We start from the raw sequence: 12,734 nt of genomic DNA on the forward strand, positions 1-12,734 counted from the left end.
CCCCCCCCCCAGTTTTCCCTACCCAAAAGCCCTGGAAATGCTTTGTCCAAGGTACAGCTGGACCTAGAGCTGGATCCTGCCACCAGGTCTGTTCCCTGGCAGTGCTGGGACTGCTGTCACTGCAGATGCAGCAACACCAGGCTTTGAATATATGTATAAATCAAAGTTCTTTACAAGCCTCAGTGTCATCTTTGTTTAGTCCTGTCTGGCATTGCTACTGCCAGGCAATATCCAGAAACCCACCTATCCCTCCCTGCAGTTGTGGATGCAGCCCTGAACCAGAGGTTAGCTGGTGGATCCACATGATAAGCTGAGGGAGCTACACTGCTGTCACTGTAGCAGGGTGTCAGGACCCTTTTTCCAGTTTTGTCTTGCATGACAACAACACAGAAGTAATTTTCAGGCTTGTCCTTCACTCCTTGCCTTGAGGCAGGTTTGAGTGCAGCTTGCCTGGTTGCAACATGCTTCTCTGGGAGCAGGACTACCAATAGAGCTCTGTGTGATGAACTATGGTGCCTGTAAAAGCAGATAATCCCTTCTTCCCCTGCCTTGACTGAAGCATGAGAAGATGGGAAACAGATGGGTAAATTCAACAGGCAAAACTGTATGCAAAAGCGCAAATCCATGTGTACCCCCTGTCACAGACTAGTACATTGCAGGCGTCTTGCTCTCCACCAGCCGCCTCCTGAGTCTCCCCTGACATTGACAGACACAGATCTGCCAGATTTCAGAGTCAGGGTCTCTGCACCAGACTGGATCCAGTCATCCTGCACCAGCCCCTGAGGTCTGTGGCAGTGTTATATCAAAGGGAATTAGATCAAACTCTGTTTGCCTCTTCCTCAGTATGCCACTTCCCCTTGAGATGTGTGAAATAAACAGGCAAACCACCAGTTCCTGTGGAGAATGGTACTGCTGAATTCTCTGTGTTTAGTGTCAGCACTGACCCTGTTCTGAAGCTGCCCATGCTTTGACTTGCAGGTGTGGCCTGCAAGTGTGTGATTTAGCAGTTTCTGAAAAAATACTCCACGTTGTACTGGAGGCATGTGGTTTCCCTCTTCAGAAGAACCCCCAACTTGTCTGTGTTGGTTTTTCCCAGCCTCTGCAAATAGACATGGCTCTTGGGGATACACAGTGAGGGGCTGCAACTGCTCTGCCTATGTGGCTGAAGTGCTAAGGCTTGGACAACTGGCCCAAGCCAGGGTTGACCTACAGATGAATCCTGTATATTTTATAACTGATAACCATTGTGCTAGTAGGTATTGTCCTACGTTATAACAACGCACTTATGCTGATATAAAAAGTGCTAAAGCATTGAAATACTTCAGCCTGAACAACAGGCGCCAAGCCGAAGCCGCTAACAAAGTACGGAATCATTAACAATGTAAACTCGCTAGTGAAACATGCAGTTTAGACAAAATATAATCAGTAGTGAGGAGAGAATGTCTCCAGCTCCCCGTGTTTAGCCTTGTTCGAGGCTGATAACCCGAGTATGTGGCCTTAGTAGAAACCCCCTTGGTCTCTTCCCCCCCCCTGAGCCCTGGCCAGGCTTTGAGTGGAATCCAACAGGAGAATGAAACCAGAAATTTTCCTCTCAAAGCAAAGGTGCCGGCTATTCTGGCCTGTCGATCTCTGGTCTATAGGGCTGGGCCCCTTTGCAGTGACTCTGGCAGCCTCACCTACGGGTGGAGGCACCGCGTAGGATTTCCCTCTTGCCGGGACAGGCTCCCCAAACCCTCGCTGTAACCGGGGCTGCCCAGCCACTGCGGGGCTGGATGGTGGTAATACATGCGAGTGGTGATGTATTTTTCTTAATCTCCATTCTCTCTCTCGTGTAGTAATGATTTAATGCGTTACCCTGTTTTTTCCTGTTTGCTGCTTTAAGTGCACTATTCTGCTTTTTCTTACTGCATGTTTTCTCTATTACACTATCACTAGTAAAATACGCCTGCTCTTTTCACTCTGGTGTCTGAATTTAATTGGTATCCTTAATCAGCAGGACATACAGTTGCAGAAGCCTGGTTTGTGATGTGCATTTGAAATTAATCTTTTGACTACGTTTTTAGTAACCCTTTGTGGCTTATGTTGTTTTCCCTCAACATAGGATTATGCATGTCATTTTATTATTCACTGTCTCTAACTTTAATATACAATCAGAACAGAGCACACAGGATTAATTAATCACCTGTTTCTAGGCTCAGGAATGCTACCAGAAAGCTCAGATATCTTGACACTCTCCATCTTTCAAAATCCAGATGTCTTGCTTGGTTTTCCTAGAATAACAGAAAAAAAAATGAGTAAGAGCTTAAAAAAATACTCCTGAGTCATATTTGGGCTCCCATCTAGCCAATGGAGCTGACTGTTATAAAATTGGCTTGCTCATTTTCCTATATAAAAATCTGAGGTGACTGCAAGCCTTCCTGGCCCGCAGATGTCTCCTCCCCTGGCGTGCAGATCTGGTGGTGGGCCTCCTGCCCAACCTGCTCACAGCAGGGCTATCCCCGGTGTGAGGTTATGGTGGCATGGCTCTGTCTGAGCCCTAACCACGCCCCCCGAGGATGGAGACCTCTGGTATCTCCACGGCACACCACCCTCCTGAGGAAGGGATTTCCCTTTTGTCCAACCTGTACCCTCTGGCACTGCTGCTTGTGGCTGTTGCCCCATGTTGCATCACCTGCTAACACCAAGAAGAGTGTGGCTCCATCCTATTTGCAACCATAGGCTGCTGCTAGATCCCCCAAGCATCCTCTTCCCCTGTCTAGCCAGACTCAGCTCCTCTGCACCTTCTTGCCTTGCAGCTTCCTTTGACAAACTGGTCATCCCTCAAATCCTGCAGCTCAGCACACACTTTGTGTTATTTGCCATACAACTGCACTGCTGACATTTGTTCAACCTGATCTTCACCTTTGGTCCCTTTCTAGTAGGAACCCCTGCTCAGACAGTCAATTCCCAACCCAGATAAAATCACTGCCCCAAAGCAATCTTTGTACTTCTCATGAGGTCCCTGTTGCCCTAGTTCTCAAGTTTATGATGGCACCTTTGGTTTGAAGTTCTGCCAAAAGAGCTGTGTGGCACATAACTGGGCATCTGCATTCACAGAAGTCCCTTTGAAGGACTTAGTGGTGCTATTTGACTGTCCAGGCTAGATGCCTAGTTGACCTTTTTGCCCACTTAAATTCAACTCTCCCTTTGGTAATTGTAGGCAGCACAGGTGGTGGGACCTTCTCCCATCCTCTACAGAGCGTCTGGTTTGTTGTCAGCTTGCAGACACTCATGTTGGAGTGTCTCCTGTCCATGGTCTCCTGACCTCACCTTTTGAATGTGCTGATCATGCAGCCACAGGGTGGTCTGGTTTAGCATGCTGATCCAATAGATGAATATTCAGCTCTTCTGTGGGATTAGTCTTCTGCCAACACAATGAGCTAAATCCCTCAGCCTGCAGCTGCACAGTAGTCACTAAATGTGGTGCCAAGGATAGGGCAGGAACCTGCAGGCAAGGGCTGGGGGCATGCCTGCACCTATCTGTGGCCACTGCCAGCAGAGGAGAGTGAAGCTCACAGTCTTCACAGCCCAGCACCTGGCTCAACCGACATGAAAATGTCCTCTTCCACTTTGCTAGCAGTTAACACATCTGCCATGGCTTTCCCCAGGCACAGGGGAGCCTGAATGACAGTGTTTCACAGGTGCCCAGTTTCAAACATACAAAATTAGACCCCTGAAGGTCTCTGCCAAGGTCATGAGCTTACATTTGCTGCACACAGAGCTGGCATTCACTGGCATAGGTGTTCCCGTCAGTCCCACAGACAGGCAAGTACAGAAGGGGGCAGGCCTGCAGCTCGACCATGTCTCCACACACCGGCTGGAAAGGAGAAACCACAGCATGTATTTCAGTGCCAGCAGCATCCATGTCTTCCTCCCACATCATTGTTGCAGGTGCAAGTGCCACCGGTGACCTGTCTCCCTCTGCCCCAGACAGGGTAGGGCATGCACACAGAGTGGGAGAGCAGGGAGCAGAGGCCACTACATCCCTCTGTAGGACTCATAACCTGGTCTTTGATGCGGGTTTGATGCTGGAGCGCCAGTACCCATAAGGCTGGTGATGATTGCGGGGAACAGCCTTTCTCCCAGGCATGACAGGCACTGAATCCCATCTCAAGCCATCAACAAGGAAAACAGAAACCTCTTACCCTTCTCAGGCCATTTCTTTCATTCAGCTCTGCTCCTGAAACAAAGCAGACACCTGAGAGTGTGGCACACATGTGACCGGTACCAGGAGCACAAGGTATTGACAGAGGGTCACATGCAAACTAAGGGGAAGACAGGGCTGTGCAGAGCCCATTCAGGACCTGGATCGGTTTGCTGCATGACACCCCCACACCCCTCCCAACAGCACAGTGCACAGCCTCCATCTGCAGCTGAGCCAGCTGAGCCAAAGCAGGAAATACCCCATTCCTGTCCCCTTATCTCTCTCCTAACACCCCTCCCTCCCATTCTCTAGACAAGGAGCTTCAGAGCATCCAACACATTCCAGGAAATGTGAACCCATGCAGTGCTGCATGGGGACATCGGGTATCTTCAGAGGGCTGAGGCTCGGTGACGCTACACGGCTGGACAACAACCACCCCCAGGGAGAGTTGCATTTGGTGGGTTCATTTTCTGCAGTCAGGCAAAGCAGTAGCAACAGTTCACAGCCTGTCTGTGCAGTGCATGAATGCCCTGGGAGCATGAGGGCTCACAGGTTGCTGCAGAACCACCACTACATGCACCTAGGTAGCACCAATTTTACAGAGACTACAAATAACTGCTTCCCACATGAATATGATGAGCACATAGGGCTCTTGCAAAGACCTACAGGTCTTCATGGAGGCACGAATGACAGTATCTGACACCCCAGTGTATGTGCCATCCTCCCAGATCCTGGTTCCCATTTGCATTTTGGGCTGTCCCCTGTCCCATCCCTCTCCTGAGTGCAATACAGTTGATGAACCAGCCTGTAACCCTTTGCCCCAGACTGCTAATAAAGCATGGTGTATTTGCTCCAGTCCTTCCTCCACACCACACTGCCACTGTGTTTACTTGCCCTCCTCACCTGCTCTCCAAATCACAGGTTTTGGTTCTTTTTTGCCCTCCCACCCATTTTTGGTCCCTCTGTGGTTCCCAACTTGCCACCAAAGAGCCGGCTGCCAACAGCAGAGCAGGCTTACCATCAGCAGCAATGAAAATCATCAGTGCTGCCACCACCACCAGCAGCTCCCTCGCAGGCATGGTTGGTGCAGGTGCACACACTCGCGCACCTCGCTCGACTCATGGCTGCCTTTATAGAGGAGGGCACTGGCTTATCTCAGCAGGGCTGGGAAAAGCAGCATTATAAGCAGTATTTGATCTGCGCTGGGAACAGCTGGACCATGCACCCAGAGAGATCACTTGTGCACTCTTGTGCAACTGATAAGCCACCCCAATGCTGCTTGCCAGCTGGAGGCTGCTTTACAATCCCTTTGCACTGTAGCCTGCGTTGGGCAATGCTGCTCTTCTCTGGTCCAGCCAGCCAGCTTACCTATGGGTGTGTCTCAACTGAACCAGCCTTCCAGCTTTACAGCTGCTGTTCCTCATACATGGCAGGTATCTCCATCTGGGTTGGGAAACTTCACATGGAAAAGCCAGGAAGTTCAGACTGATTTGGGTGGCTGCACTGTGGCCTGAGCATTATTTCATGAGACCCAGCCAGGAAGATGCTCAGCTGGACCCCAGGAAAGGGATCTCAAACACAGGAGGCCTGTCATCATGCTACAGCAAGCTCACCCCATCACTGGGTGGGATGGGACAGTCTGGAGGTGCAGAGGGGCTTGGGAGAACAAAATTCAGCTGAGGGGGAGCAGGGAGCTTGCAGGTGCAGCTGCTGCCTGTGCTCCTCTACTCATTGTCATGGGCATTGCTCTACTCACCAGCTTGGATACATAAACAGTTGAGCTGAGATCAACAGAGCAAAGTGATCTTTATCATAAGATTCAGTGAGATGGAAGGGGGCTGCGTGCATGGATACTCAGTTTAAATACACAGAAGTGGCACATACAGCAGGGAGGGGACAGAGAGGCTGGAGAGGATCCTCAGTGGTAAGAGACACCAACTCTTCACTGAAGGACCTCTCAGCAATCATCACAACCCCAGAAGATCCCATCTGCTTTGCCTACAAGACTGGATTCTTGATGTCAGTCTTTCCATGTGAGCATCCTCATCACCTCTTTCTGAGAAGTGGAATTTTCCACATCCATCCCCACCTTCTCTGGTCAATCAAAATAGTCTGGTGAAGGGTGAAGGATAGAAAAGAGAATCACTGGGCAGAAAGTCAGTGTCATAGCTGAAGACCAGTGTTGACTAAAAACTCCTCTGGGACAGACTTGCTGAGAAGTTTGGTCTAGAAGAGACCGAGAGTCTCCTTCACCTTGGGAGCGGGGGTGAAATTCTGTGTGTGCAAGGGGCAGGCAGGGTGTCGGTGTCCTACAGAAACCACCAGCAGGCTGGGATTGCTGCAGACACCCACAGCCTGCACATTTGCGCTTGCTGAGAAGCTGACCCATGACTGTGCCTAGGAGATTTCTTCCCCACAGTCTTACCTGAGGTTTAGGAAGATACACACTGGCCTTGGCTGGCTGAAACAAGGGGGAATAATTTAGTGAGCATCTCCCATGGCCAGAGGGGTAAGGGCCTTGCATGAGGCTGCCTCTGTCCTTGCTCTTGGGACGTCTTTCCATCCAGCTCAGCAGGGCTGTGACTAGATTTTGGGAAGGGGGAAGGTGACCAGTTCAGGGATCTCCTTGCAGAACCATTCCTCTGCTCTGCCAAGGCAACTATGTACAGGTTTTATATTCCCTCTTCGTGGAGTTTACACAGTTCAATAACCTTTGGCTTTTATTATTATTCCACTTTGGAAATCCCTCAACTAAAGTAAATATTTAACTGCATTAGCAGTTGCTTCTGAGGCACATGGAGGCTTGTTGGTCTTGTTTAGTCTAGTACAGGGGAGGCTGAGGGGGGATCTGATAGCAGCCCACAGCCACTGGAAGGGCAGTTCTTGGTAGTGCCAGGTGACAGAATAAAATGCAACAGGGACAAACTGCAGCCCTGAGATGTTCAGGCCAGGAGTTAGGAAAGAAGCCTGACCCCAGAGGGTGAGCAACCCAGATCAGCAGGGAGGTGGGAGACCTCCATCCTCAGTGGGCCATGTACAAAGCCACGGATGCCCTGACCAAGCCCTGCTATGCACCAGGGGACACAGCAGCTCTCACTCTCTGGCACATGTGGATGTACTTTCTCAGGCACCCACCTTGCAAATCTGGTCCCAGCCAACACTCAACTATGTAGACAACATGGGGCCACCTCCTACAAGCTGCTTCAACACACAGCACAGCCTTGGATGAGAGCTATCATGGGCCTTTATATTCTTTCTCAAAGTTTTTACTACCAAAAACTACCAAATGCTGATCATAACGCCTCAGGCACCACCACTGCAGAGAACCATGCTCTGCTGCCAGTCCTGAGCATGGTCTGTCTCTGTGTCATGCCGGTGGCACTGCAGGAGCGATGGGCTGGGGCTGTGCAGCTGAGACATGTTGTGTGCACCAGATCACTCTCCTTGGATGGAGGGCAGCAGGAAATGTCTGCATCCCTCCTCCTTTATCTGGAGGCAGCAGGTCATGTGGTGCTGTGGAAAAGCTGTTGGCTAATACAAGGCTTGGTCTTCCTCCACCTGGTTCCTCAGTGGTATTCAAATGCCACTGCCTTCACAAAGCAAATTAAAATGACACACTAAGAGGTGATAAAGGGGAAATCACCTCCTGAAAACTGTTTCTGTCTTTTCCTGCTTTTCTCTCAAGCTTGCAGGCTTGCAGCCCCTGATGAAAGTCCTGCCTACTGCCCCCCTGAAGAACAGGTGGTGAAATTCTTCCTTAGATGGGACAGGAGGTTTTCTGGTGGCTCCTTGCCCTCACATTGGCCACGTAGCTCGAGCTATGTCTGAGACAGTCATGCATTTGAGCCTGGGCTTTTCTCCTCTGTCTTGCTGACATCACAAAGAGGGGCTCCCTTCTGCTGCTCCCAGCAGGTCTCCAGCACCCACACTTTCACCAACACACACCCACTAGTGTCCACGCAGCTCACCCAGTATTGTTCACTGCATCGCATGTCCTTATCATGCCTGTGCCTCCCACGTGACTGCAGTGCTGTTTGTATGCTGTCCATGTGGCTGAGCACAGATGGCAGGAGGCTAAACTGGATTGCATCACATCTCTCTTGCTCCACTTGCTCTTGCCTGGTGGTTTTATCTGCAGTGTGGCCTTGGTGTCGTCACCGTTCCACCCAGCACCTGCGAATTCCTTGCTGTTATCTGTTGCCTTTAATGGATTTCATGGCTGTTGTCAGCCTCCCAGCTTGCTGCACTTGTACTGATATTTTAACTCCTGTTCTGCTACTCCTGCCACGGCTTTTGCATACTAGAAATACCAGGGACCACAGTACCCTGGGAGCAGAGCACTGCTTTGCTGGTGCAGCCCAAGCCCAGAGCCCACAATCTATCATCCGGTTGCACAAGAGGGCAAGTCATAAAGAGGAGAACAAGTACCACACTCATTTTCATCCTTAGCTCCCTCCCTGACTCCGGATGGTTTTTACAGAGATGACAATAGCCTCTCTTCAGCCTCTCTGCTCATCCTGAGGTCTCCCCATGAATAAGAAGGAGAAAACAATTTGTTCTTCTCTTTTGCATGCAAAAAAAAGCAGAGATGTGGGTGACCAGAGGTTTTCCTTTAGATATACAGGGGAGCCAAAACCTCACATCTGATGAGGTCTCTCTGCGTAAACAGGGCAGGGACCAGCCATCACCACTTCCTGGCAATTTTGCCAGAGTTTCTGGATCTGGAGCACACCTTTGGCTGCCTCCCTCCCCTCTTTATTACTGTGGGTAAATACTCCCACGTGGCAGGTAGTGAGTAATGCTCATTATTTCTTTGATGATTCAAAACTTTCCCAGTGACGCCATTGGCTATGAGAGCGCAAAACAGGGTGAATACATGGATGAGTCCTCCTGCCTGCTGACATTCCTACCAGCATAGGGGACAGGGCCAAGATGACATTGATCTGGAGAAAATCAGAGCTTACCACTGAGCCAGGCTGTATGCTGGATCTCAGAGGTGCAGCAGGATAGAGAGAACATCCATTGCAAACATTTTTCCCCTGCTTCAGCTGTCTGCTGGAGTCACTGTAGCTGGGCAGAAGTTGCTGTGGCTCACCCTAAACTGAGTACACCTACCTCTCTCCTTCCTTGGATTTGCTTCTGCCCTATTAAGACCTCTGGACTGCAAGGCACACTTTGAATACATCTGCAGTCTGTAAATGCCCTGCAGCTCCTTGACAGATGGTGTTGTCCTTCCTTTTTCCATGTGCTCCCACATGAGGGACAGGTGTCCAAGCACTCAGTGCAGCACATAAACCAGCAGAAAACCATGGATTTACATTTTCCCCAGGAAATGCACAGCATGGGGTAAAACAAGCCACCATGCTGGTGAAGGGAAGGGATGAGGCTGTTTGTCTGAGCTGGATGGGCAGAGCTCTGAGCTAGCTGATCTGGGATGGCTGTGGGACTGTGCCCTTCTACTCTGAGCTGACACAGTTAACCTGGATGCTAGCAGCAAGAGTACATATATCAGCTGTCCCAAGCATATCGATGGTCACTCTTGTTTATCTGGGAACTTGCATCCACTGTAATTTACCACAAAACGGATTTTGGAGCCTCTTTCTCCCTGGAATTTGTTTCCAGATGAATAAACCTGTACTGGGCCTCACTCTTTTAACCTTCTGAGAACAGCACTGCTAATTCCGTCTTGTCTAGAACTGAATTCTGTCACCATCCTACATTTAGCACCAGGCTGGAAGAAAAAGGGTAGCACGTATGCCAGCCCTACCCTTTAAAGTGACAGCTGCTCTTGGCAAGTATTTGTGGAGGAGGTCACTTGGCTTTGGCAGTAAAGGGCTGGTCTTCCCAGTCTGCCAGTTGCTAAAGCCTTCGAAGGTACTCCAGGATGAATTCATGTGTATTGATTCTGGCTGAGATGGAGTTAATTTTTCCCCATAGCAGCCATCATAGTGCTGTGCTTTGTATTGGTAGTTAAAAAGGTGTTGCTAACACACCAGTGTTTTGGCTAGTGCTGAGTAGTGCTGGCATAGCATCAAGGCTGCCACTCCAACATTCTTCACCCTCACCCCGCATCAGTAGGCTGGGGGAGTAGGCAAGATCTTGGAGGGAACATAGCCAGGACAACTGACCCAAACTGACCAAAGGGATATTCCATACCTTATGATGCCTGCCCATCAATAAGAGCTGAAAGAAAGGAGGAGGAAGGGGGGGCATTTGTTATTTACATTTGTCTTCTGGAGCAACCTCTATGCATACAAAAGTCCTGCTTTCTGGGAAGTAGACAGACAGTGTCTGCTGATGGGAATTAGAGAACAAAATCTCCTGGTTTTTTTTGCTTTTACACATGACCTTTGTTTTTGCTTTATTAAACTGCCCTTATCTCAACCCACACATCATTCACTATATTTTGTCCCTCCAGTCCAGATGAGGAGAGACAGCGACAGAGCAGCTTTGGTAGGCAGCTGGCATCCAGCCAGGGTCAAACCACTACATAATGTAAAGAGGGATGCAGTGTAAGAGAATCAGGAAAGTCCATTTGTTTCTCTGTGCATCAAGGGGATGTTGATCAGCAATGCTGCATCTGAATGGATGTTTGGTAGCAGCATCACCCAGTCATGCCTGACCAACTTTCCATATTGCCATTAGTAACATTCACACTTCACTTCTACACATCCAGGGGTGCAACACCCATTTGAAAAAAAAAAAAAATCAAATAATTAAACACTCTCCAGTGTTCTATTTATACAGTGAATATGCAGTCATAGACACTGATTAGCACTTTCTCTTTAGCTAAGTTGCCAGAGAAGGAAGAATCAGGTCTTAACATGCAGACACTAAATGCAGAACTGTGTGTCCTTGGGGTTGCCTGCTGCTTCTGGCTTCAGAGCCCACTTACTGTGCAGATATAATTTTTCCCAAATGACCTATTAACTACTCCTGGTATGTACAAACTAACAACAGGAGGGAGCCACAACAAATATCATCAAGCAGAAGGGTACCATCACCCCCAGTGAAACTCATCCTGTTTCCTTCAGCACATTCCTGCAGCTTTTGGTTTCTATTCCTCTTGAAAGTTGTAGAATGAACTTTGTGGTTCATTGGCACTTGTTTTTCTTTGACCCTCAGCAATCCCACAGCAGAAGAATCCTCTGAGTGACCAGGCAATGCAGACAGCTGTTTGATTTCCTCTGTTTCCAAGACAGCTATACTGAAAGCCTTTTGGGTCCTTGAAATATCCTTCCCTGAGATAAATTCTCTCTGAGACATCTCGTTTATGTTGAGATAGCAATATCCTCACTTAAGTCACATCTTTGCTTTATTTTTAACTCTCACATTATGACCATCTAGATCTGTACTGGTGGATCAGAGCAGAACTAAAAGTATTGCAAGCAGCTTACTTTTGGGTAGCCATATGCTAATGCAGAATTTCTCCTTTGTGAACCTGTCAGGTGGCACCATGTTCTGTCCTGGTTTCAGGTGGGATAGAGTTAAGGACACAAAACCTCAGTCTCTGGAGGTGACTTTTGTCAGGTGTGAGGGACAGGATCCCTTCAAGGAGGATGTTATCTGTCATCCAAGTAAGTGGATCACCATGGAGAGAGGTGTCCAACACTTGAGGGAACTAGCCATGTGGGAGATGGTTTACTATGACTGATGTGTGGCTTCCTACAGATCCAGATGAAGTCCAGTGCACCCGGCCCACATGGTGGAAGCTTGTATGGAGCACACCCTCATCATATGCCAATGCATGAGTAGTAATAGACTTGAGAGACGAAGAGGGAACAACAGTGGATGAACTGGCTCGCCAACTGTGACAATATGAAGAAAGTCTCTCTTGCTCCTTCATCACGCTTGTGAAGAGGTTGCACAATCTACTAGCTGAGAAACTATCCTGAGAATTCCAGCAATTCAAGGATGACATTTCCTACTCCCCACCTGCATGGACTAGGATCTCACCTATTAGCAAGTGTCTCACTGCTCCAGAGAAACAGTATACACCATAGGGGAACCTGTGGTATTGCCAGCATGACCACGGAGAAGACATGGGAAAATGGGATAGAAAACCTACCTATCTCCTAGGGGAGTGGGTACATGAGTTGGAAGGAAGACCAACTACAAATTGGGGTTCTTTCAGGAGAAATGCTGTTCCTGTTTCCAGTAATGAATTGTCCAAACAGAAGTGTTGAATTTTTTCCTGATCCTGTGAGAAGAACTTCTGATTTGTATTCACAAAAAGTGAGTGACCAAGATGAGACTGAGACCCACATATATCACAATAACCCATTCATAGATAGCAGATGTTACGACCACCATTAGAGGGGCCCTGCCTCCAGCCAGGCAGAGGACAGGGACAATCAAGTTTATTGGCCCGTGTGGATTCAAAGGCCTGGCACATCTGACCCCCATCAGTACAAGCCTCTAGCAGACATAGGTGCCCAATGCACCCTAAAGCCATCAAATCTTAAAGAGCCAGAACCCATTTGTATTTCAGGAGGGACCAGGGGAGACTGTGAGCCTAACTGAGAATGAGTAGGGAAAACACCCCATTGTG

The 12,734-nt window shown here is 48.9% G+C and overlaps 1 protein-coding gene across 1 annotated transcript; it reads right to left on the bottom strand.

The window, feature by feature from the left end:
- Nucleotides 1-2,128: 2,128 nt before the first annotated feature.
- SPINK4 (serine peptidase inhibitor, Kazal type 4) lies at nt 2,129-5,262 on the bottom strand. The gene is made up of 4 exons (XM_026866716.1): nt 5,202-5,262; nt 4,185-4,219; nt 3,744-3,856; nt 2,129-2,270 (listed from the first exon to the last, which is right to left on the bottom strand). Exons 1-4 carry the CDS (start codon nt 5,260-5,262, stop codon nt 2,216-2,218), a joined length of 264 nt encoding a protein of 87 aa, XP_026722517.1. The 3' UTR covers nt 2,129-2,215.
- Between the last annotated feature and the right edge of the window lie 7,472 nt (nt 5,263-12,734).

The sequence above is a fragment of the Athene cunicularia genome, assembly GCF_003259725.1.
Source record: "Athene cunicularia isolate RWA chromosome Z unlocalized genomic scaffold, athCun1 chrZ_part3, whole genome shotgun sequence".
Classification (NCBI taxonomy): Eukaryota; Metazoa; Chordata; class Aves; order Strigiformes; family Strigidae; genus Athene; species Athene cunicularia.